General features: G+C 36.5%; 1 protein-coding gene across 1 annotated transcript; it reads left to right on the top strand.

Annotated features, from left to right (window-relative positions):
- Positions 1–40: 40 nt before the first annotated feature.
- Positions 41–27,829, top strand: LOC577678 (leucine-rich repeat-containing protein 57). Its single transcript, XM_777893.5, has 5 exons — positions 41–274; positions 8,916–9,051; positions 14,591–14,859; positions 22,508–22,693; positions 25,254–27,829. The coding sequence occupies exons 1-5, from the start codon at positions 194–196 to the stop codon at positions 25,293–25,295; spliced, it is 714 nt and encodes a 237-aa protein (XP_782986.4). The 5' UTR covers positions 41–193; the 3' UTR covers positions 25,296–27,829.

The following is a 27,829-nucleotide window of genomic DNA, read 5'->3' as shown; positions in this document are numbered from 1 at the left end:
AGTCTGATTCTAAAAAAATACAAAAACCTAGAGCTCTAATTCATCAAATATTAACCTTTATAATCAGTACCGTACATTCAACATATCGCCATCTGTTGGTAAGAACGCGACAGGAAGTACAGTTCTCAGAAATAATTTTGTGAAATATTGCCATTTCTGAACCATATTTATTCAGCTGTCATAGCTATTAAAAATGGGCAATTCAATAAAACCTCACATTCAGAATGCAGAAAAAACTGGCGTATGTCAGCTGTGTAATATGGGCCTAACAGAGGTAAGAGAACTTTGGATGATCATAATTTTGTATAATCATGTCCCACGTATTGCAATTTGTGTAAGAAATCGAAGCGTGATCTGAAAACCAAAGAAACCCCCTCCGATTTTCCTACGGAGAGCTCGAGAGTCTTGTTTGGTAAGCGAAATGTCCAGTAAATATTGAAAATAAGATTAGGTCTATCCAGTATCTGAATGAGCACTTAAAACTTTTTTTCCTCGTTGACATTGGTCATTCACTCAGTCATCCAATTTGTCCATTTTTTTATATTGAAATATTGATGCGGATGATGTGATAACAATTGATGGTGAGGATGTAACTCCAGGAAGCTCCGACGCCGATGGCCTTCGACGTCGGAGCTTCCTGGAGTTAGTGAGGATGATGATGATGATACGTAGAACTTTAGCTTACATTTAGCGCATGTGCATAACGTTCATCTGACCTCGGCGAATTGGCGCCGACAAGGGCCCTTCTTATTGGCTATCACAGTCTCCCATTCACTCAAGTGAATGTTATAAGATATTGGTGTGAGGAGAAAGCTTGCGATTTTCCTTTTAATGCAATACCAAAATCATGATATTACAGTCAAACTCTCTATTTGGCGTCGAAAGGGTGCGGCGCGGTGTGGTGAGTTTAACGCACCCATTCGAGAAAAGCCCCACCGCTTTTCACATCAGTCGCTAAAATGTTAAAGGAAAAGAAATGTTGTTTTATACATTGAAATAATCAAAATTGAAACTTCTTTTTACGTAGTCTTGCAGATCAGACGATTATAAGAATTAAATCAGTAAATAAAAAGAAACACAATGAAATAAATAAGTAGGCCCTCTCTCACTTAAATTCGAAGCTACTCCAGCAGATCAGCCAATGGGAGCGCGTAAACTCACTGTACAGCGCTCAATGCTCAAAGTTCTACGTGGATGACTGATGATGGTGATGAAGATGATGATGATGATGATGATGATGTATGTTCATACAAGTTTAGTTGAGATAAGCTCCTTAGCTTGTACAGTCGTTGTACGTACACGTTGTTGAATTGTCTACTGTAAGTTATACGGCCACGGCACTCCAGCAAAGCATAGATATTGCTTATTGACCTCTACTCTTAGAGAAGGTTGAGTTTTGGGAAGAGGTGAAAAAATAATGAGTGAGCGTTATCATTGTATTATGCAAGTGTGGAAGAGCATCAGATAAAAAATGTTCCCTGAAAAGCATGGCTGTTCAAATGCCTTAATATTCTAAATATGGCATGTAACATACAAATCAGGACACATTTTTTTATACAACATGTTTGTGTAGTCCCATATACGTCTTTCTGTTTACAGTGCTTGTAGCTTTACCAAGACTGGGCCAAATTTCTTATCATTTTGATGATTCCAGAACCTTACATTACACACCAATACTAATAAGATAGATGATCAACCTTTTCTGATTGATTCCATAACGTTTCTTTCACATTGCAATCGCTTTTTGAGTGAACTCAGTTAAGTTTTGTACAGTGGTGTTTGAAATGTTGAGAATCAATAGAGGTTGTCAAAACAGTTTTTAATACGGTACACAGCCAGGATAGTAATGCAGCTATGTGTGGGCCCATGGATGGTATGTTCATTTAAAACCAAAACTTTATGGGGAGCAATAGTTGAAGAGTTGGAGTCCCATAGCTACCAAATATTGCAAGAAAATCATAATCATTTCACATATCACACCATCTGTATGAAATTACGAATGTAACTTCAAGAATATGAGGGCAAATATGCATGCTTGCATTGAATACCCACATAATACATGGCTTTGGAATCATCAGGTGGGCACGTTACACCAACTTTTGTGAAAAGAAAGCATAAGATCACGCGAACTTTCATAGATTTACCAAAGGATTTTCACAAATTATTGTAAATGAGAAGGGTATACATCGTATTTCAAAAACTTTATCCCCGACATTTCATGAATAGAGGGACATGTTTTCACAAGAGGTCGGGTAACGCAACGACCGGACCCGAAGCAACGACCCGATGATTCGAAATAAGCGTAATACATGGTGCAATAGCAAGGTCATATGAAGGCGGTAGGCTGTTTGCACTACACACATATGCATGTCGGTATGTTCACACCGTCTTGCACGCAAATATTGCCTCGTGCGCTGGCGACCGAGAATGTTTGAGTTTAGTGGTACAAACTAAGGAGCTTACACCATGCATTGAATAATTCGTCCTTGTTTTCACGAAGTGACGGTAGCGAGGAAAATCGTAACGCAAAGTGAATGCAATTTTTTTTCACTACCGTCACTTCGTGAAAACAGCGACGAATCTACTCAGTGTACGTTTTCAGAATACGTTGTCAGAATATACAAATACATGTAGGTACCAGTACCGGGTATGTCATAACAATAATAATAATAGTTCGCTCTTTTGTAGCGCATTTCAGGACTGCAAGCCCTCTCAAAGTGCTTTACAATGTACAATGTTTACATAATTACTGGAAACATTTGTCAGAAAGGTGAGTTTCAACGCTCTCTTAAAAACTTCAACATCAGTCATGGAGTGTAGCCACACTGGGAGAATGTTCCAAAGATTTGGTTCACCAAATGCAAATGCCCTGTCACCATAGGTTTTTGTGGCTCTATGATTGAGAGTGAGAAGGTGTTGGGAAGATGACCACAGACGCCTTGGTAGGATTACGGTGTGAGCAAATCTGAGATGTACTCTGGACACATGCCATGGAGAGCTTTGGAAACGATTAGAATGAACTTGTAGCGGATCCGTAACTGAACTGGAAACCAGTGTAGATCTCTCAAGATAGGTGTTATGTGTTGAGACCTCTTCACTCTTGACACTAAGCGAGCTGCAGAGTTTTGAATCCTCTGGAGCTCCCAGAAGAAGGCAGTTGCAGCTGTCAAGCAAAGATGATAATGTACACACAGCCATATAAATGTGAGTTGTGCCGAAAACGGTAGAACCACTACCCAGCGTTTGAGTCAAGCCTTGATATAGGCAGGCATAAGGCGCAAATTTGCGCTCATAGAGCCACCAATTGCGCCCGTAAGTCATCTAAAACTAGACGGCCAGGCGCAAGTGTTTGCCGTGAAAAATGCGCCAGTTGGATATGATAGAAAATGATAGAAAATATTAGAAGAGGAACTGTACTATTGCACTACAACGTTGATGTGTAATCATATTGTTGTAAACATGGTTTACCAGTGTATTTTACCTTGTTTTCATAATAAATATTGTGAAAAAAACCTGTTGTCTAAGTCTGTATTATTCAATCATGACTTGAAAATCATACTCGCCTGTCGGTCATCATGTAGTATGTAACATTATGAGACGCAGCAAGCCGTGAAAGCCTGGCTACTTTATTATAGCAGCAGTCGTCATCCTGGTTATAGGAAAAGTAATGGTAGAGACAGCAGCAGTCAAGATAATGGAGAGCAGGAAGAAGAAGAGGAAGATGAGGTGGAGGCAGAGCCCAACTCTGAGTCAGAACTTGAGATTCATGAGAAGGACATAATAAATAAGGAGGACAACATCAACATGAGGATTATTTACTGAAATTTAGATTGTTATTTATTAGCAAAACAAAAATTGGAATCAGTGACTAGTCAGTAGTGATACATACAGTAGAAGTCTAAACAGACCACTGTGACACACTCACATGGTTTAATAGAATCACAGAGAATAAAACAATAGTGAAACACAGATGCAGCATTGCAATAAAAACTAATAGTTTAAAAGTACGTTTAACACGGAAACGACCTAAAATACAGTAATATTTATTTCAATATAATATCTGAGACCAGTAACAGCAACCTTAAGAATCTTTCCTGTTGATCTTGTTAAAAGGTAAGTCCACTCCAAAAATTATTCATTTTAATATAAGCAGAAAAATCAGACAAAACCAATCGAAAACAGTTTGAGCAAAATCGGATAACTTATAAGAAAGAAATGAATGTTTAATGACATGAAGAATTTTGAAAATCACGATACAAATTGGCAACTCGCGCATAAGTCTGTGACGTCATTGCCTCAGTTTCCACTAATTGTTTTTTTTTTAAATCGGATAACTTATAAGAAAGAAATGAATGTTTAATGACATGAAGAATTTTGAAAATCATGATACAAATTGGCAACTCGCGCATAAGTCTGTGACGTCATTGCCTCAGTTTCCCCTAATTGTTTTTTTTATATATTGATAATATAAATGTCCTTTTCCACCAGCATCCTCACACCTCACACCAGTTATTTTGTGTGGATGCAGAAATTTTCGTCTTCAGTTAAATCATGAAAATTGTGAATTTTTATAAACTTTTTATATAAAAATCAATGATTATGAATATACAATATTCAGAAAAAAATTATCCAATTCTTCAAATTGGCAATTTGTTAAGGGATTTTACTAAATCATAGTTTTTCATACTTAAAACAAAATCATAACTTCCTTATTAAATATACTATTTCACTAAAATTCATTTTGCCATGTTTCTCTTGTTTTTCTGTACAGTGCGTCCCAGAAAAAACAAAACCGAGATCTATCGATGTTTTATCATAACTAAAAAATATAGACCAGTTATGGTCATGCGACTGCATTGGGAAAGAAATGTTGTGGAATCGATCAGAAGAGGTTGATCATCTAGCATATAAGTATTGGTGTGTACTGCAAGGTTCTGGAATCATCAAAATGATAAGAAATTTGGCCCAGTCTTCGTAAAGTTACAAGCACTGTACACAGAAAGATGTATATGGGACCACGCACACGTGCACGACACGTGCACAACACGTGCGTTTATCTCTCACATACTAATAGATAAACTAATTTACCAAATATATCAATTAGTAGGTGGTTTCCCGGGAAATTTTTTATCATCATGTATTAGTCAAAACATATTCTTTCACATGATTGGTTATAAGAGCTTCCATTTCATTTTTTGAAATTGGGGCGTTTCCAATCCTGGTCTTTACCTTTAATCAAAATTATAATTGATAAATGACACATATTTGGAAAACTTAGATCCTCCTCTTCATTTGATCTATCTCATATCATGCATTTTTCATGCTGTTGACAAAGGACTTAACTCCGTTTCAATGACAATCAGCCGTAAACGAAAGACTTCATGCATGGCTGATTGTCAACGAAACCAAGTCAAGTCTGTTGTCAATTCTGCTTGTTTCTACGGCAGGCAGCCAGTGAAAACGAATTCGTTTGATAAAATTATGGAAATGCAAGCACTACTTTAAACAAACAGAACTTTGTCATTCCTTGCTCATTTTTGCTGATTGAGGTGTCATACGAAAGGACAGAAACTCAACTATCTAGAAATGTGATTTTCTCTTTGAAATTCAGATACCGTCCGCCAAGTGACTTTTTGGTTTCCTCTCTTCAAATTGATTTAAATAACTCATGCATAAAATATGCATCGTATGAGTTGCATCAGATGAAAGAGGAGGTCTAAGCCTTCCAAATATGTGTCATTTATTGATTATAAATGTGACTAAGTTATGATAAAACATTGATAATTCTCGGTTTCGTTTTTTCTGGGATGCACTGTATAGATCTATTAAAAGCAAATTATTTTTGGAGAGGGATTAGCCTTCAAGATTGAGAAGTTCTTAAAATTGATCGTATTTGCATTATGTTTAGCCTAGCTGCCATTTATACAGCGCTCCAGCTACTACTACTCAAGCTTGCTACTACTACTAATACTACTAATAAGTCGAGCAGGCTGTAGAGCCCCAGCGATGCCTGGGCGGTGCCCTGTCGATTTCCCGTCGGTCGCCGGTCGATTTTAGGTCAAAACTGGGCGAAATCGCGGAGTTTTTCTGTGCGGTGACCGACCGGTGGCCCACCGATTCCCAAGCAGTCTACCACCGGCCGCCGGCTGATTTTAAAGATATTGCACGCGGCTGGCCAGTGATCAGCGGGGCTCCAAAATACGCTCGGTGTTCGCCGCCGAGTGAATTTAGGTCAAAAATCGAAGCCGCTAGGTCAAAGGCTGCCGACCAATTTTGGACTCGCCACCCAGTGACAGACTGATCTCCCAGCGGTCACCGGGCGGCGACTGCTCGACAGCCTTTGACCTAGCGGCTTCGATTTTTTACCTAAATCGCTTGACTGAACGCTTGATTAGGTCGGAGCCCGGGCGGTGACCGCCCGGTCACCGAGCGTAGTTTGGACGGCGAGTGAAAGTGAGCAGGCGCCGCCCGAATTTTAACTCCGCGCTAAAACTTCAGCAGCGACCGAGCGATGCCTTAAAAACAAGCGGTGCCTGGGCGGCTGCCGCTTGGTGGCCGGGCAGGCTACTTTTGGGTAATGTGACCATAGCATTAATGATTGATTTCTATGAGTAAAATAGTCTTGATAGTAATGGTATATTTTTGATGGTACACTTTAAGCTCAAGAAGGTTTTAGAAGCATGCTTACTTTGAATTTTACACATATTTATCATGTAAGTTTGTGAATTGAATATGGAGATCCTTTTGTCAGAAGTGAAATACTACCCTCTTTTGGTTGATTATGGCCAATGTATTTATGCGTGCAAATGAGAGTAAGATAATTGGTTGTATCTAGGGCTTTCCATGTAATGTACATCAAGAGAGGTTAAACCTGCTAAAGCTACAAGTCCCAAATGACACACACAACAAACAATGAAGGATGAAAGAAAGTGTAATAGTCAAACTGAGAGGATAACAAACGTGTGTACATTTTTTTTTTTTTTTTTTTTTTTTTGGGGGGGGGGGGTAAATTGAATGCCATTTTCCAAAGATCTGACTATTATTGTCTTTTTGAAAGGTATTGTATAATATGAACTGAAGCTGAATGAATTCAGAACTTGTTGAATATGTATGGTGTACCGATATAACATCACTTGTAAGTTTCATAACTTATAAAGTAGGACAATGAATGCACGATTCCAATGCAATTGTAACTTTTGACTTGATGTCACTAAAACTGTGCATAAGATTGATTTCTAAATCTTGCTTTCCAAATAAAATCTTGATGTCTGGTTAAAAGAAAATAAAGTCTAACAGAATAACAAAAATATGACTGCATATATAGATGCCATCTACTAAATAAATTATAAAGTAGATGTGAGGTCATGAGTAATAAGCTCATACTAACGTACATGTATATCCAGACCACCTGCATAGTCTTCTAGCAATGTTACTCCATGTTTTTCTGTATTTTAGATCTAATGTATATTGTGATTTTCAGAATACCCTGCTAAGCATTTCTGACAAGTTTTTGCCATGTTTTGCCACTTTGCCACTACTGACCACATTTGGTTGGCCTAAACTTTATCACGATGTTTCATTCTTGAAAGATAACAAGTCATATTGTTTTTGTTTTTTAATTCTTAGTTTGAAGTGAAGCTCCACTGCTTGTATTTAAATTGGTGTTTCCTTACTTACCATAGAGTTTTTACCAAATATTATCCTTTCATAGTTTTTCTGTGCCATTTTAGTCTATGTTTATTTTGATCCCTTAGGATCGTGTCAGATGTCTAGGGAGCTCTTAACCGGGATGGATTTGTGGTTGAAACAGCCCTTTCATACATCAAGTTATGCAGGAAATTTGAGGGGATTTTTAAACAGGCCTTCAAAAAGTTTTTTGTTGGCATTCATTTCTGTTTGAAGCTTAGTGCTTGATTGGCATCGACTAATTGCGTTTTTAGTTGGCAATGAAATAGCCCTTTGAGCTCAATGATAAATACCGGGTCAAAAGTTCATGATTTTTGTCAATATTAAATAGTTCTTGGGCTTGTAATCATACTGACTCATCAGACATAATATATTGGTTTACTATTATTGCATGATTTATGCAATAAAGATGCAATAAAGGTCTCTCAAATATAATGTTGTTCCAGCTCCATGATGTGTTAGAATTATATGTGTTTATGGAAATCATTGTCAAATGTGTCAAATTGACAAAAAGTGTTGCTATCATTTACCACAAGTAGGCTTATATTTTATTTACCATTGTCCTACAACTATGAGAAACAAATAAGTTCAGGCTTATTTTGTTCCAGGGATTGAGTTTTGTATGATATGTTTTCATTTGATGTTTCAATTTTTGCATCCATTTTTGTTTGTTATTCCTTCTTGTGTCATAGTCAAATTATGTGTAATTGTCAGGTTTAGAATGCAGTCTTAGTCCATTAGAGCATTTACACAACTAAAAAACTATGTTTTCCTTCATGTTTTCAAGTGCGTTCTATAGAAGAAGAAGAAAAATGTCTGATGGCTTAGAAACAGTGCTGAAAATACATGTTTACAGGGGATCAGGAAAACCGCTTCCCCCATCGGGATGTACTTTTCTTCTTTTGGATAGAATTTCATTGTATTTTCCAAGCAATTAATTTTTATTTGACAAAGCCTGAAGGTTCCAATGAGGACAAACATACATATTTGAAGATCTGACTGAAGATCACTGCAGAATATTACCATTGACAATGATTTCAACCGAGTACTTGTAAGCTTTTTAGGGGGTGTGTGCCCCTTTTTTTATTTGCATGTTGAAGAAAAAAAGATTATAAAAAGTTGCTGTTACCCGACTGATACTGTGCCAAATTTTTAGTTGAGTCTAACAGGTATAATTGAGATAGCGTGCAAGTTGTATTAATCTTGTCCTTCTTTTTTGATCTTCTTAGTTCCCTGGAGACCTGCTAAGATTAGTGTCCAATCTACGAACATTGGACCTCTCAGACAACAAACTGCCTTCTCTTCCTCCAGCTATTGGTACATTTCAGCACTTAAGAAGCTTCACAGCTAATTCAAATAGACTTGGTGAGTGTGAATGTACACATATTTCATCTACTTGTGCAGACATGCATATTTACAGAGTCTGCATATTTTCATAATAAATATTTCTTCTTCCTATGAAGACAATCGGTAAAAGTTTAAGAAGGGAATTGTGATAAGCATTGACATGAGTTGTGCCTGTTAGATGGGAGGTGAGCTAGAGTAACTCAATTAGTTTGCACCTGGTTGACATGTTCACAGCAAGCATTAGGCAAACAAACTTTACCCATGCTAGACATTGATATTCAACGCAACAACAGTAGAAGAGAGAGAGAGAGAGCATACACGTCTAGCAACTTGATGTAAAAATAGGTCTTTTTAAACATATTTTCAGACACATTCAATAGTTGTAACTTAAAAGTCAAATTCTCATTAAAGGGATCCGGTAACTTTGTGTCAGATTCTGAAACAAGATTCTGGATTTAACTCATGCTGCAATGATAATTATAAACCTTTAGGTCAGTCAGGAAGCCATTGAATTTTACAAGCCCATCGCCTGTCTGATTATCAAGATATTTATGATTGAAATTACAAATTTTGAAAACCGTTTGCCAAACGGTTTTCATAACACTACAGTCTATTGGGGAAAATGAGTATGGTAAAACCGGTCACTCAAAGATTTTTACTTTTTTGAGGCACTTTTTGATCATTTCGAAGCGCAATTATTTTAGGGCTTCAATATTACACCATATTACAGACACTGATAACAGGTAGGGCCGTGTATCTCAGATTTAACATTGTTAAATAATCCCTTTAAAGTGAAGCTTCTAAATTATTTTCATGGGATGAAGGTGCATGGGAGGTTATGGCTTTTTTTTTTATAAATAAAAGTCTTAAAATTCAAAATTTAGGTTTTAACAAGACCATGAATATTGTATTCCACTTGCTATTCCACAGCAGCTTTAAGTTGTGTGGATAATAAATGATGAGCCTATTAAATTATAGGCCTACATGTATATCATATAATATAAATTTTAGTTTGTTTGCATTCATGTATATTTTTGAAAATTCCATGTGGAGCTATAATTGTGACCTATGTTCAACCTTTTTGAAAGAAGCTGAAAGAAGCTGAAAGAGAGTGAGAAGCCAAGGCTTGTGAGGTTTGAGACTTCAGGCTCAACTTCCTCTCACGTTTCTGAAATGACATGGAGAATGAGCTGGCTGCATGTCTGAAACTTACCAAACTTGTTATGCTTTTTGTTTATGATGAGATTAAGAATCTTATATGTCAGAGAACGTCAGGCAATGTGTGAAGACATCTTGTCTTACTACATGTATAGGAGGTGATAACCAGAACAGATGTATGTAGACTCAACCCTTCACAGCATGGCTACATCGCACGCAAGCAAACCGGCTAACTAGATCTAATTGCTATAGATGGCTAGGTGTGAGAATCCTGGCTCCTACATCAATTCTACCTCGTTTACACTCTAAAGACTTAATGCCAAGGTATTTCACTCTCATCACTTGGTGCATTCCTTGAAGAAAACTCCTAAGAATAGAACCTCAACGTCTCTCATTGAAATGAAGGAATTCACCTCATTGGCATACTCCTATTTAAAGGCACAATAATTTGCTTCAAATCTAACTGCATATAGAAAGATATTTATAGTGAGCACAATCACAGAAGCATATCAGCCAAGCAATAAGCAGCATTAGTGTTATTAAACATTCTATTTAGAAGATTTTACAAAGTGTGATATTGAGAGTTCAGTACCTCCATGGCCAGTAAACTCTTCCAAATTACTTGTCTGTAAAGTTCAAAGACCTCTTTGAATGTACACTCTGAATACAAATCTCAACTGTCTCACTTTTTTAAATACAAGATAAGCATTCACCAGACCTTCACAAATGTGTCGTTTATGATCTACCTCTGTTTTTTTCTTGACATGTGACAGGAAAATGTTGAATATTGTAAGAATATCAAATTTATCTAATTCCTTGCTTGGTATGTAGCATCCCTCTAGAGCTAGCCACTGGCAAAGTACATCTACCCAAGTTGAAGTTCTTGTCAAGTGATGGGTATACCAAACCTGAAATAAACATGACAAGCTAAAGACATGTTAAGATGATGGATGTTGTGATAAACAACATAGCCTTGAACTTTGGGCATAAAGAATGATGAATTATATTTCATCCATCTATTGCGCTTCATATGGAGGTGCTAGAAATTGGATATTGTACAATTCCAGAAAGAATGTACATGTATCTTATGTCGCTGTAATCAAATAACAGTTGCATTGTTGTTGTTTAAATTAATTAAATGAGAAAGAAAATCTTCCTTTAGTAGTAAGCAAAATATGTCTACTTTGGCTCTATAAGTATTGAATACTATGTTAACAGCCTCTAATGATCCTCTTATGTTCATGTTACAATTTAATTTTCTTTTTTGACAGTGCATTAATTATATTACTAAACTGATCTTGTTAGTATTTGAAAAATATGCGAAAATTCTCTTAAAGAAAAATGAATAAATAACAAACAAATAATGACAAATAAAACATTTAGTATGTACATGTTCATTTGTTTTAAAATTTGAATTACTCCCTAGAGTTGTTGCAGGCACAAGATCTCTGTAATTTTTGCATGGAATTAAAAGTAGTCTTACAATTAAATGACATGCCCAATAAAATAGCCAAGAATACTACTTGAAATGTACCTGTTTGTCGATCAAATGAAATTTGCAAATAACTACAGCATCAATTCATTGTGTGTTGCAACATTAGCATCAAAACTTAATATTAAAAGGTCATAGGTCTTTGTTATTAGTGATTCAAGGCATGCAGCTTTTATGTGTATGTTTTACTTTTGATATTCATTTCTAACAATATGGAATTGATTCAAATCAAAGTGCAGAAGTATAAAGTTAAATTGTACCTGTAAAGAATAGTTGCTTTGATTACCTGTGTATAAAAAGCCATGTAGGCCTATATAGTTTGCTAGCTAGAATGGTGCCAGGGTCTGAAGTAATTTGATATCTAGGTAAACTCAAGTGTTGAAATAGGGACAGATACTATGATAAGCGAGTCATGAGTGCATTTTCGTTTTTTGATTGTAACCACAATTGTTTTGATTATGTGACCTCTGACCCTGTTTGGAGTGTTTGATTGACAGGTCGAGCAATTTGAGCCATGACCTTCCTACCCATACTAGGTCATGGGTCAAAGGTCAAGATCACTCCTAAGAAATATTTGATAATTTGATCGGTGCAAAATGGGAGGGAAATATCTTAGCAAGAAGGTATCTTATTGTAACCCTCATATCAGCCAATGTTTTACTCCGAAAAGTTGCCTCGTGATGATTGATTACTAAAGGCCTATGTAGAGATTTCTGGAAAGACTCGCAGGATGTAAAGGTTTTCTCAGATATTAGTAGTAAACGTAAATCACATCAATTACTTCATGACACTGATTCCCCGTAGTTTTATATACTCATATCATTCTGAATTGATTATCATGACAAGCTTGATTGATTGAGCTTTACATTCCAAAAGGAATGGATCTGTTTCTAAGCAATGAAATCATTTATTAATGGTTTCCTTCAAATATTAAATTTGTGCAAAAGATGTGTATACATGGAAAACCAAAGATGAATTCAATCTACAGAATGATATCATGAAGATTAATTCATAGTTATGAAAGTATCCTTTCTGGTTTTTGTAATGTATTTTTCAAAGAGATAGGCAGTGTCTAAAAACAAATCTTACTATCTTTTAATTGCTTGATTGAAGATAGTACCCTTATACTCTTTTCACACTGGTTTTGCTTAACCCCGTACTTTGCTTAGCCCCGTGCTATCCTTAACCCCGGACTATTTTTTTGGCTTTTCAGTTTCACACACGCTGTCTTTAGCCCGTACTAGCGCCTATTCCGGAATAAGAAAACTCCGCTGTTCTCACTGCATTTCGTTAACCCCAGATATCGTGTATGTTATGATTGGACATACAGGCCAGCTGCGATACACTCCATTGCGTAGTACCGGACTATTTGTCGTTTCTGTTCTCATTCATTTGCTTAGCACCACAATTGCGGAGTTAGCCCTGCTATTTTGCAGGGTTAGTTAACCCCGTACTATAGGTGGGGTTAGCCAACTTTAGCCCACTTTGGTAAAAACCAGTCTGAACAGAAAGTGGAATAGGCTTAATCCCCTACTATAGGTGGGGCTAAGACCCCCCCCCCCCCCTTAACCCCACCTATAGTACGGGGTTAAGCAAAATATTGCCAGTGTGAAAACAGTATAAGTAAAATTCAGCAGAAGAAATGATAGAGATTTCTAAGTCAGTGAGGTGAAACATTGAAGATCGGAAGGTCATAGGTTCAATCCCATGCATAATTCTTCTGCAAGACATTAATCTTCATTTCTAGTCTAGGTGAAGCAGGTGATATGAACACTAAAGAAGAAAATAATATTACCAATCCTTATCACTTCCATATATGTACAATTTTTCATGACTGTTCCTTTCATTTCAATACTTTACATGGATCATGCATATATATTTCAATGTAATAAATGTCTTTCTTGTTGTATTGTAATGGATAATAACATTCTAATTGAAGTATGACACACAGAGATAATCTAATTCACAATGGTAGAAATTAATATTTTATTCACTGCATTCTTTCAACAAATTCTGCAGATTGCAGCAGATGGATATGTTTTGTTTTCATGAAATGCAATGTAACAAGTTAATCTCAATCTGCATTGGTAATCAGATTTGGTAAGCTAAAAGTTATGGCTGGCATCGCATAGTAATTATCATATCACTCAACTCGTCATTAGACTGCATTGATTTCATTTACAGCTTGATTTCTCTCGTGTGCTCAGGTCCTTCATGACTTTAACAGCATTTTACTTTGTTTGTTGCCTGTAGACATTCAACATTTTAGGTCACTTCTTTCTCTGTATGTTTCTGCATAGGCCCTGCACAATGTCCTGAGTCTTACTGCTTTCAAATTGTTAATTCCTTTTGAATTTATCATCTTGCAAAGTCACAAATTGTAACTGTTCCAGCTGTAAATCTGCTTTTTAGCCAAATATTTTGTTTTGTTTTTGTTGAATGGACGAAAATTACATAATGCTCTTTGAACAATGTCCACCTAACATACATTACTATTTGTAGATATTTGCTAATATTGTATTGACAGTCTCTAAAGGGTAGATAAGTTAAGGGCATTACAAATAAATTGTGTACAACTTTAACAGTAGATATTGTAAAACTTATTCTTGGTACTGTACGTTACATTTTGACTTGAACAAAGGATAATACTTTTGATACAATAATTGTCCACCCGTGCCTCCTCCTCATGAACTCAAACGGTTTTGATTCTCAAATAATCATGTTCACAGTGTTTACTAGATTATGGAAGCTTAAACCTGAACTCAAATAAATATTTTGCTTCAAATATTCAATTATGGATGATGAATAGCCTTTTGTGTAGTATGTTCACATGTTTTGTTTGGATGAACCACTTACAACAAATTTTTTTTTCATGACTTATTTTGCTTTTATCTTTTGTATCTCTAGCTCACTTTCCGGAAGAGTTCTTTACATTAAAGAAGCTTGATACACTGTACTTGTGTGGAAACCGTTTGACGTGTATCCCATCATCAATCACTACACTATCCTCTCTAAAAGCTCTTCATCTATCTGGCAATCAGATCAAGAACTTTCCTACGGACATAGGGGCTCTTAGACATCTAGATGTGCTGGATCTATCGAAGAACCTCATTACAGAGTTACCTGATGGCTGTCAGACTATCCAAACTATTGAAATCAATCTCAACCAAAATCAGGTAATAAATCTTTCATTTTCAATCTTACAAATTTTTTTAGTGATGTCAACACGACATCCACCCACACTCGAATCTAAGCATAGACAATAGTAGGTCTAATATTTCTTAGTGGGTTGTACATGTATTAGGAAATATTTGCATTGCATATATGAGAAGTAATTTCCCTGGGTTTAGATTTTGAGGCATCTAACTCAGCGCATAGTGCATTTACAAGATGTTTCTGCTCCGTACCCATAAACTACACCTGGGTAGTTGGAGGCATCTGTATTTAGATGCCTAGTCAAAAGACACACATGCACTGCATGGGGCAAGGATTTAGATGCTTAGTCAAAAGACACACATGCACTGGGGTAAGGATTTAAATGATTTTGTTGTTGAAATTGGGAAAAGATACTTGACATGAGAAAGAGAGAGTGAGACAAGTTTTAATAGTTGGTTTGAAATGACCAGGCAAATCATGCCTGCAGTTTTTGTATCTAATGTGTTGTCATCAAATAATTTCACTTCTAATGTTGAATCATAAAGAACGCATTTTGTTATAAGGAAGAGGGGTATATTGTGATGTTGGCCTCTATCCACCTTTAAACGATTCCATCTACCAGTACTAGATGGTAAGGTATGATGAGTCTAGAACCAGAGTTCAATCTACACTCCAGCTCACTCCATCATCATGGAACGGAAATGGAAAAGACACAGACATGCTTTGTGTGTAGATTCAATCAAACTTGTTAAAGTCATCACAGTCTATAATTGTAACCAGGATTCCCCATCAGCCTATCTGTTAATGAGATTTACAATTTTGAGAATCGCCAAAATGACAACCAAAGTTGACATCATAATTTGTACTGAGCTTGAGTCATGTTGGCCAAGGTATAAACACTTTAAGATATTGGCTAGAGGATGGCCGGTGCTAGGCTGCTAGTGGAAATAAAGAGCATTGTGAGTGTTAACAAGCTGTTTAGTTCTATTAGAGACTAATTTTTACATACAAGATTAATTGATACTGTACATTGGTTGATATTTCCATGAGTTGTACAATTGTGCATCAAATAAATGAATTTCATAGATGGCATCACCTTGTCTGTCGATCACAAACTCATGTTACCCCAAACTCTTATTCATTATTAAACTTGAAAGTTGTGTAGATCACAATCTATTAATATTAAAAATCAACAATGCTTACATACTAGTCTATCTACATTCCCCATTAGTAAGGTTAATTACTGAGTGAATTTGTAACAATGTATATTAGCACATGTACAGTACATGATGTACCTGTAGGTCATTGAACTCTCTCCACTCCTCTCCATTTCAATTATTGCCGTATCTTCTCGTATGAAGTTTACCTTTTCTCATTATTTCCATACTCTCCTGAAATACATTGATACTGGTACACACACAGTCATTGCTTAGAGCTTAGAGACTTCAGTGGTAAGCGCTGTATGAGCCCTGTTTTTATTTTTATTGTTATTATTATTATTATTGTGTAATATCAGTGATTAGATTGCTTGATATGCATCAGTGTTTTAATGCACTTTTATTACACAACGCAAGTACACTGTACTAGATTGGAATAAAAGCATTTAAGAATGTAGAATAAGCTTGCTTTGATACTGCGTGTTGTTTAACAAAGTAAGACAATTAATATATGAGGAAGATTGAAGTAATTTGAAGGAAGAGTTGAATAAGAAGCCATGGTAGTCTGGTAGAATAACAACTCAAACTAGACCAGGCTGGTTATAACTTCTAAACTAGGGTACTGGTATTACGCCCATCAGGTAAAAGAGATATCAGCACTGATTGGATTGTTGTCATCCAAGAGAAGGTTGATTTCCCAGCTGGACTAAACGAAGCTATACACAACAAGCTTCTTATATGTGTCCTTACTGCCAAGGTCAAATTAATCTCCTCCTTCTCATACCAACTGTACTTCTCTCTCTCATAACAGGACATCTTTATGGCCTCTTGCCATCTACTAATTAATATTTCATACTATGACCTTCATAAAGTGTACAGATCCTACAGTGTTTGTCAGCTGTCTTGGAGAGGAAACAAGTTTTTAAGATCCTACTTCACATTATCCTCTCCTCCCTGTTTCTTTTTTACCCTCCTTAGTTGCCCTTTCTCCTCCACTTCCTCTCTCCCTCATTATACCAGTCTATGGCTGCGTTTATGCTTGATTTTGAAGGTAGAATGAGCGATCTGAAACGCTCATCGTTAACGCTCATCGTAATCGCAGTTCCACGGTGTACTGTTTATGCTTACTTCTCTGGCTCCTCCAGGCAATTCTCCCTGTGTGGCCTTAATTGGCCTTGTAGCTGGATTCGCAACCTACACTGTGCATGCTACGTAGACCCACTAGAGGTCAGTGCGTTGACCCCATTTAAACGCATTTACAAATTGTAAACACATCTTTTTGTGAGTTTACGATCGGCGTGATCGCCGTTTTTCGATGATTCTACAAAAGTGAGCATGGACGCAACCGTGTTTTAAACTAAACGCGTAACAGATGCCTGATTCTGGCCAGAAAAAGTTGAGCATGAACACGCCCTATTTGCTTCTAACCATCCTTTCTTCCATCTGTCTTCATGTACATTCATTAGTACCATCTTCCCTTCCCATTTCTCCTCTCATCTTTCATCCATCTTTGGCCTTTGTTATAATCTTTCACCAGGGAGTCTGAATGGCAAATCCCTGCTTTAACCCTTTCTCCTTTAAGGGTGCGTTCAAGTAATTTTTTGAAGCTAGAATCACAAACATGAATCACAATTCAAAACGCTGTTAAAAACATGGTTACTGCGGGAGAGCGTTCAATCGAATTTTCATCAACGCTGATTCTCGCTCATTTCAAGCCCAGCCATCTGCTCATCACACTGTGCAGTTCAACTTGGCCGCGTGCTTTCTGTCTGTGTTTAATACGGTCAACTGTCGGTCAAACCGAAACAGGCCACGATAATGACGTCATTGAATCATGATTGAGATTTCCATTCGTTCAAGCGAATTTTAGCAATCAGAATCACGATACAAAACGCATCTTTTTCAGCATTTCATGTTTGTGTTTTTAAACACGTTTATTTTTACGACCAACAAAAAATCATTTGAACGCAAATGTGTTTTAAACTAAGCGTCTTTGAAAACCGTGATTCTAGGGTGAAAAAGTGTTGGTTGAACGCAGCCTTATACCATCCTACTGCTCCTTCATTCTATATCCCTTCTAACCAAATATGCCCAGGTTCAACAAGCATTCTGTCCTTTCCTGCACTCTCTAGCCATCTCCTCTTTGATTCTTCTATATTCTACTTGCTCACCTTATCCTTAGGCTCTCCCTTAAACACACCATGTAACAAGAACCAAAGTCATGTCATGTGTAGTTCTTCCATTCTCGTGAACAATCTTTTATCTTGTATTTTCATCATTAAAATTATAAAAAACAAAAACAAAGAATATACCAAAATGAGTTAATGAATATCACACAAATACTAGAAGGTTGATAAACTAAAGAGTCAAAGGCTGATGACACTGTATACAGAAAACATTATGCATTTTTCTTCATCCTGAAGAATGCTATGCAATGTACTGAGGTGGTTCCTGGATTGTACAAAATTGAACAATCACTGATATCCTTTAGAAATGCAGCTCATGATTTATCCTATGCATACCTCATTACTCTTCATATGACGTTGATTTGTTTTGAAGGTAAATGGAACACCAGGATAAACATGCTATAAACAAAGAAATAGAAATATGGTAATCATTAGGTTGGAAACTTTCTATTTCTGTCTTTTTGAATAAATGTTGATGGGTGTTTGAGACAGAATGAATTTTAGGTCAGGGTTGTTTTGGGGGGCTTAGTTCAATCTCCGTTCTGCTAATGCCCTCAAAGTATGAAAGGGGGTATTAATGTAATCATATCTGGCAGAATATATTGTTAATTTAAACATAGAATATGTCCTTGTGCTGAAAGGAAGTGGCATGAATTGAGAGTGGACCACAGCCAGGATGAGATCAGGATTCAATCAATCTATCGGTATCAGATAATATTGGTTGTGTTTTGACCTGTCATAATGAACTTTAGAAAGGCCAGTATGAAATGGCCAAATCCTGCCCCTGTCCTGTCTGGTCATTTCTAAACTCTAGAAGCTCTACTTGACCAAAACAACCTAGGAATCTAATCAGCAAAAAAAACTTGCTGAGATTACATGGTCAATCAAAGTCAATATCCAGGGTTACCTTTTCTTTCTTATATGCTGATAATCATGATGGTAATCATGATGGTAATATTAGATGATATGTAATGCTCTTGAATCACAATTTTACATGTTGGGTATTGTTTCGAAATTGGCTATTCATGTAAAAATGCAATGATAAAGTTGCATATATATATCTCAAAGTAAACAGCTCTATACTTCATAATAGATGGAGAGAAAAAATGCTTTCAGTGTTTGAATTTGTATGATAAATGTGAACCAGGCATTGTGTGCAATTTGTGGTACAACCGGAAACTTGTTAACCTCTTTTATTTCACCACGTCTAAACAAAGTTCATCTAACAATAGATTCCCATACCATTTTAATTGCAGTCATGTGAGTGTATTGAACCAAACGCAATAACAATTGATTAGCCTGAAACTGGGGGTAATGTGTGTACTTAGTCACTAAAATTAGAATAGAAACAATAGTTTCACTCATTGATTGGAAGAACAGGACTTTTGGTGGAAATGTCACTTTCCACAGCGATTGTACTTTCATTACCTAAGATAGATTCCAGTGAAAGGAAAGGGAAATGATGTTGTTTGTTCAGATGCTTCAAATGAGATGTTTTTCATCAGATGCTGTTTGTATTCAGTTTTATGACCTGCTATAGGTTTTTATATTTTTAAAAAACCTTGTTTGTATTACACCACATTATGACCTTGATAAGTAAGGAAATTGAGTTTTTTTTATGACAGATGAAATGCTCTGGATTAGGAAGAGATGAATCTGAAGATTCTTCTCTTCCTGATTGTGTTCAATTTGATTGCTTCTTACTTCTATTTTCCTCCTCTCCTCTCTCTTCCTTCTCTCCCCTTCTATTCTTTCCTCTAACATCATTATCTCTTACACTTTGACTATCTATCTGTTTCTGATTCACTTCCTTTCCCTCCCCAGCCCCCCCCCCCCTCTCCCCCCCCCCCCCTCTCTCTCTCTCTCTCTCTCTCTCTCTCTCTCTCTCCTGTACTCGCACCCTTTCTCTCAAATCTTTTCCCTTCATTTCTGTGAGTAGTCAGTTGTATGATTGGTGCTCCCACCCGCCCGTGATCTGACATCGTGGTCAATCCAGTTCTGTCCTGCCTACATCCTGATAATGGTTGTGTATGTCACAAGTAATCGGAAGTTTGGCTGATATGTGTTGCTCTCGTTGTACCTTGAACTTGACTAGTATTCCTTGGTCTAGGGAGGATGTCTGCTGTCTCTAGGGACTACTATTGCTATCCTGTATGACCCATATACCACTCCTTACAACCACCCCTTACAACCACCATGGGGGACATCATGGGTGGGTGCTTACCCCCTCCCCCCCCCCCCTCCCCCTTGCTAACCTGTATGGCCCATATACCACTCCTTACAACCACCATGGGGGCATTATGGGTGGGTGCTTACCCCCTCCCCCTTGCTAACCTGTATGGCCCATATACCACTCCTTACAACCACCATGGGGGCATTATGGGTGGGTGCTTACCCCCTCCCCCTTGCTAACCTGTATGGCCCATATACCACTCCCTACAACCACCATAGGGGACATTATGAGTGGGTGCTTACCCCCTCCCCCTTGCTATAAACCTGTATGGCCCATAAACCACTCCTTACAACCACCATGGGGGACATCATGGGTGGGTGCTTCTCCCCCTTGCTACCCTGTATGATATAATTTGCCTCTGCCTCATATACTTTGTTTTTGTTCAGAAACCTTTGTACTCTGTTCTGCAATAAAGCATTAAACCTTTATATGCAAAGGAATATTGATGTTTGAGCCAATCTTTGTACATGTACAGAAGATGGTACCCTTTCCGTGACCTCTTATTGGCTTCTTACTCAAGTGCCTTCTCTTTGTCAGTTAATATTTCTGAATTTTAGTGCTGTATTTGTAACAAGAAATGTGATCTCTATCCATAAACTGTAAGCTGATATGTACATGTACTATATGATTGGGAGATTTATCCTATCCTTGGTTTTGGCTGGAAACATTCATTTTTCTCTTGAGAAAAGTAAGGAAGAAGAGGATTTGCAAACTGTGTGATGTGATCAAGGAAACTGGAATATAAGAGCAATCAGATTGAAGCTCTGACAAAGACCATCACAATCAACTCAAACCTCATCTTAATTCACTTTCCTCTAAATCAAATTTCATATGACATGATTGATTTCTTAAAACAGATATACCTGTTCAGATCCTGAATCAATTCAGTTGCTGCTTTCCTTTCAATTATCATTTCTACATGTCCATCAGTATTGAGTTTCTGAATTGCCAGATGACTTTTGTCAAGATATTCAGGCTTTAACATGGGGCATCTTTAGCTTGTGTTTTTTTTTTAGATCGGTGAGAGATGATTATGCCAAATTTATAGCAAAAACTAAGAACAAAATAAAAAAATATAATAAAAATTGTTTTCAGCTTGCATTTTTCACTTCTATTCTACCAGACCATTTCACTCAGCCATTTTGGGATTATCTGTTTTCAAATAATTTATCTGTCAGAACAAAACTATCACAACAAGAAAAATATGAGTATATCTGTTATCATCATCAAAATGCCTTGAGCATCTCTTGGGGTGGATATGTGCGCATTATAAATGTTGTTATTATTATTATTATTATTATTACATGTGTGCGGAAGTGCCCAGACTCTATCATGCCCTGGGTAATCTAAGTTAAGGTTCATAAGGTTCATATTTATTGTCCATTTAACAATGGAAATTCGTTGAGTTACATGGTATATACATGTAGTTACACATATATAACATAAACACTCATACAAAAATTCAATCAAACAATCTTTGAGTTGACAGAAAACAAAAACAAAGCATTAAAACAAAGATAAAGTCATGCATCGAAAATAATATACATTTATACCAAGTGAGGTGGAATGATGATAAGTTTTTACAAGTATCAATGATGTATTGCATTATTATAATTGATATAGTCTTATTACTATCATTATTATTGTTATTATTATTATTATTATGTTCACTAATGTCATCATCATTATATTATTATTATTTCTTTTATTAATATTACTATTATTGTTATGTAAAGGTATCATTGTTTTATTGCTATATAATACCTTCCTCATTTAATATTCATATGGAGCTACATGTAGGTACAAATAAGTTTATGAACCAAATTTTAAGATACTGATGAGGACAACCACAATTCAAAACTGCTGTAAGATTTTCTTGTTCTTTATGACAAGTTACAATAAATTTAAAGTAAAACAGACCTTTTAGCAGGAATCTGTATAAAAAACATAACCGAGATTACATCTTATTTTCTTATTGCATTTTTCTATTTTTATTGCCTTTATCATTAATCTCTTTAGGCACCCCTGGTTAAGCATGTTCTAGAAATTGCATCAAGTAAATGTTGAATGTTCCTACTTTTGTTGTCTGCAGATCTCAACGATATCTGAGTGTGTATCCCAGTGCCCTAGACTGAAGGTGTTGAGATTAGAAGAGAATTGTCTTCACATCAATGCTCTACCAACCAAGTTACTCACAGACTCACATGTCTCGCTACTAGCTCTTGATGGAAACCTCTTTGAGATGAAAAAGTTCCAGGAGATTGACGGATATGAAAAGGTGAGAGGATTTCTGCTAGTAGAACAGAGGAAACCTATCTACACTTGATGTGGCAATGATTTCCTCATCCAGTCACACTCTGACTGACTAAGCTCTTTTACATACATACACTAATCAACTCACCATCATGCACTTCAAAGAATCAAAACTCTAATCCAAAGGTCATAAATTAAAGAGAAGATACATTGCTTTATTTTGTTTTTGTTAAGAAACAAAAATAATGGATGTATTCAGCCCTTACAGTACATGTACCGTACCTGTATATCATTGGAGTTCACAGCATGGTATTAGCTAATATACCACTGAAGTCAATGATATCTAAATTAATTTCTTTTATCTGGTATGAAACATGTTCCAACTCTTGTAAGTTTAATAGACATTTTTTCAGATTCCTAGGTTAAACTTAAATCACATTTTTTTAATTCTATAAACAGTAACTTGAGATACATGTAGTACTGTCTATACAGAGCTGAATACTAGTACATGCACTTAATTCTTAGACACAAACTCTTCTATCGCATGTAGTCTTTGACTAATGATAGGAGCAATACTTTATTGAAGACTAGAAGAGTACCCAAACAAATTATTGATAATGTTAGCAACATAGCATTTCAGATTGACTTTCATTTTACTTTCTTATGAGGTGTAAAGCTCTACAATCAGTTTCATTCAATTTCTGTTTGATGGTTGATTTGTAAACCATATTTTATAGGATGGGATTTTTTTTTTAAAGGATGTTCATATCAGAATGGATGAAAAAGTAAATGTCTTAGAATTTGATTTTGAGAATCTCTTTCATCACCTCATTCACCTGAATGAAACATACTTCCTCACATTCGATTTTCATCAAAACTAAATTAATTTGAGAATGTTTCTGGTAAACTGTGTAAACATGTGTGATTGCAATCTCTTAGCTTGCCCATAATTTGGACATCGGTCTGTAATGTCAGAGATGATTTATCATCAGGTTTGTCATTTGAAGTTGACTGGTAATTGATTGAGATTTGAGATTTCCTCTAGTGTCAAGTTGCTCTATATACCAGTGGCGGATCCAGCCGGCGGGAAGAGGGGGGGCCCAATCCGTGAGAAAATATTAGTTGCGACTCAGCCACCGGTGAATAAGAGGGGGGGGGGGTAGGAGGCACTTTTTTTGTCCAATTTTTCAGGAAATATTTTACGCAGACTCAGCCAGCAGGTGAAGAAGCGGGGGGAGGGGATTGGTAAAACCACTATTTTTGATTTTGGGGCCTAATTTGTGAGAATTTTTTTTTTTTTTTTAAATATGTTGTTGAACCGTCAGCCCCCCCCCCCCCCCCCCCCCCCCCCCCCCCCGGATCCGCGCCTACAGAGGATCCGGCCGGCGACAAGGGGGGGGGGAAGCGAAATCTTAATACAAAATTTAGCGCTGACTCAGCCGGTCGGCGAATAAGCGGGGGGGGGAGCACTTTTTTTTTTGATCGAGTTTTTGACGAAAAATTTACCGCCGACTCAGCCGGTCGGTGAATAAATTTTTTGGGGGGGAGCGCTTTTGTTTTTAGTTTTAAAAAAGGTTAACTTTACATTATTATCCTATTTTTTTATCATTTTGGGGGGCTGGGGGAGGGGGCCTGGGTCAAAAAAATCGCTACGTGGATCCGCCCCTGCTATATACCATCACTGTCTTGAAGGCCATCTTAAAGGTACTAGTCAACGAATGTACGATCAATTCTATCCAAAATGAACAAACAAGCTCTGTGAAATGTTTCTTCCATAATGGTGTATACAACTCATAATAGGAGACACAAAACAAATCTTCAAAAATCATTAAGTGATTAACTTACAGCTTTAAACTTTCAATCAATTTCTGATATTATTATAGCACAATTTGATTCATTTTCAGGAGAAATCTATTAGCATTATTATAGACATAACCTTTAATTTCGGAGAAGGGACTACTAGTAATCTTGTTTGCTTTTCACTTCCTATGGGTATTTTTACATGTTCAACATCCTACTTCAATTGAGCTGCTGTAGAATGAAAGCCATGTGTAACAGACAATCCATATGTGTTTGATTACAACCAATCCGTGGCATCAAGAGCTCTCTACATCATATGTGACCTCTTAACTCAGTCTAATCCTAATCCAACTTGCTGAGATGTGAATTCATAATTAGCTGCGTTTGCATTATACAACATCCCCTACAAGGCTGCCCATGTCTCTATCATGCGCTCTGATTTATGCAGACTATTTCCAAACACAACTTCATGTCAATGGAATATTACTTGTACTATGAAATGTATGAATGGAAATTCTTTTAACCTGTTCTACCTTATATTGAACAGTTTGTTGTACTTGAGACAAATAGGGCATGTGAATTGATAGGTTAATCTAGATCATATTTACTGCTTTCATATCTCCCATATGAGGGTTTTCTTGAGCTGATATAACAAGGATTATTTTTCATTCCATTAAGGAGTCCTCTGACCCACAGCTTATCATAAATGATTTTAAATGTATATGTTAGATCTACAGTGTATTTATTATGTTATAATTTGTCTTTCTATGTTCTTTCCTTTTCAGTACATGGAGCGATACACAGCAGCTAAGAAGAAGATGTTTTGATGTGAGGTACCGGTGGGCTGATGCTGTATGTAAAACAGTCTTCATGTAAGACAAGCTAACGCTGCAAATAAATGAACTTAATGAAGTGGAAGCATTCTTGAGTGTAGACTACATGTATGGTGCCATTAAGGGTTGAATACAGGGATGCAAGTGTTCTTATAGATGGGTATTGCATCTCAGTTAACTCACATCGTACTCCTCATCTATGAATACTGAAGCGCATCAGTAGATGTTCATTCCACTGCTGTGGCCCACTATTACATCCAGGATTTCTTGAAGAACTTTCAACTTAGCTCATAAGAAGATTCTATAGTGAGAACTTTCCTTTTGGAGCTGGTTTTATTTGAAGACGAAATAGTTTGTACATTGCATTTAAGACATATCAGTCCTTAACAAGAAATCTTTATCCAAAAGATTGACTTTTGGCTGAAATTCTGAGCTCTGTTCTTAATAATGCAACATTCAAACCTCTTCTAGCCTACAGATAACAATGGTAGAAGGCACGGTGAAACCAGAGGAGGTTATAGGGTAATAATCGGGGCAGCGCCTTGAGTGTCACAACGTGACGGACATGTGCGGTATATAAGAAGACACCATTCTTATTATTATTATTATAGTGGTCATCTGAGGGCTATGTCTCCTGAGAGTGTTGGTTTGAAAGATTCTTAATCCTAACATTGCATAAAAGACATGGTTGCAATATGCACTTTATAACTATGGCATGTTATTATTGTTATTAACTTTTTGATTGTTTTTTTTTTTATCCTGAGTAAAATCAAGCTCAGTGATGGAGAGAGAAAAGTGAAAGATTCTTGTTTTTGGAGATGCTTCTGCTGTACTTAATACTTTCAGTTATGCAGTGGTATCTATCACACCTTTTTTTTGGGGGGGGGGGGAGAGGGGACAAAGTCTTCTTGAAATAAAAAAAGTGTTTTCATCAATTATAAATCATGAAATAATAATATATATCAAGATGTACAGTTGTACACTAGAAAACAAGACTTTGATTAAATGATACAAGCTTGATGGCGCCATAGAGGATAATCACTGGTCAGATTTCTTTGGCTTGGTTCCCTTCTATGCATGTATGTATGTGGGTAGGTTGCTTGAGGATAATATAAACAATAGGATAAACACAAACAGAATATACCCTTATATGGCTTGTTAGGTTCATCAATATGTTGGATATATTGAAATCAAGGTTTTCTACTGTTCAAGTTGTGTAAGCTAAAACTACAGCTAAGGAGATTAAGGAGCTATAATAGTGTTATCACCTCAGTATGTTGAAGTGTAGAAGATATGATATGGTGTTGGTGATACTTACCCTCTATGCAAAAAGCCCTGTCTTGCCCAACATCTTACACTGAGCACAAAAAAAAATAGTTTGCAGTTATGCCTAACATATGTTGACGGGCATTTGGCAGTCCCATAAGAACTAATCCAGTTATAAATGTTGGCAGTGATATGCAAACATCCCTTGCAAAGGATCAGGAGTGTTCTTTCATCAAATTGATTCTATTTTACAGGATTATGAATTTATGACTATGTTTGACATCAATTTGATCTCTTCAACTTCACAGCTAGGCCATATTCTGAAAGTATTGTATTTTTATTGACCACAAGAAAATGAGTGAAGTTATACAAAGTTTACTGTCCTTATTGCTCTGTTGGTGCACAGCTCACTGATCATCATGTAGATCCTTATATTATGAGCATACAGCATTCTCCTGGGTTCAGCAAAGATCAAATAGAGTTTATATTCTGCAGACCATCATCTGTATTCCAAATGTTTTTCCTCTAGTGATGGGTCTATGTGAATTATTCCTCTTTTTTTCTTCAATCTGTCCCTCTCTTGATTCTCATGATTCTCATGTCTTCTATCTGTCTCCTTTTGTGTCTTTATTCTCTCTCTCTCTCTCTCTCTCTCTCTCTCTCTCAATGACATGTGTGCCGTTTATTCATCTTTCTCCCTCACACTTTGTTTTAATATGTACCCTTTCTCCCCCTCTCTCTCCCCTTCTCTCTCTCTCTCTCTCTCTCTCTCTCTGTCTCTGTCTCTCTCTCTCTCTCTTTAACTATCTTTTACTTTCCCATTTCGGGGTCTTATGTTCTCACAATATATCCACAATATTTTCACCTAATTTATGTATTAGCATTTGCTAATTTAGAATCATATACATTTTATTTTTGCATTTTATATACATTTATCTACATTTCACGGACTTGTTACATAATATTAGTGATTATTATGATATAGAAATTATACTTGTACAGTCTGTATTAATTAATTCAACAAAAAGAAGAGGAAAAAATATTCCATTTACCTTCTTTTATATATTCTGAATGATTCAATAACCCTGTGCAATAATAGTGCACTCTTGTCTATTTAAATTGTGTATGATGTGTTTGTATAGTTTTACATGTACATGTGTTTGTTATATGTACATGGATATGTATTATTTCCATTTCACATATTCTGTATGCACCTGTGATAACCGTAATACATGTATTAAAATAAAACTTGGAAAATGTAA

This window comes from Strongylocentrotus purpuratus, unplaced genomic scaffold (assembly GCF_000002235.5).
Source record: "Strongylocentrotus purpuratus isolate Spur 01 unplaced genomic scaffold, Spur_5.0 spur5_scaffold_5, whole genome shotgun sequence".
Classification (NCBI taxonomy): Eukaryota; Metazoa; Echinodermata; class Echinoidea; order Camarodonta; family Strongylocentrotidae; genus Strongylocentrotus; species Strongylocentrotus purpuratus.
Note: the sequence above shows the minus strand (reverse complement) of the source record. Positions and strands in the feature narration are given on the sequence as shown.

Coding starts and splice junctions, on each gene's coding strand:
- LOC577678 (XM_777893.5), top strand. CDS start 194: ATGGGCAATTCAATAAAACCTCACATTCAGAATGCAGAAAAAACTGGC. Junction 275..8,915: donor GTAATATGGGCCTAACAGAG/GTAAGAGAACTT, acceptor TGATCTTCTTAG/TTCCCTGGAGACCTGCTAAG. Junction 22,694..25,253: donor AGATTGACGGATATGAAAAG/GTGAGAGGATTT, acceptor TTTCCTTTTCAG/TACATGGAGCGATACACAGC.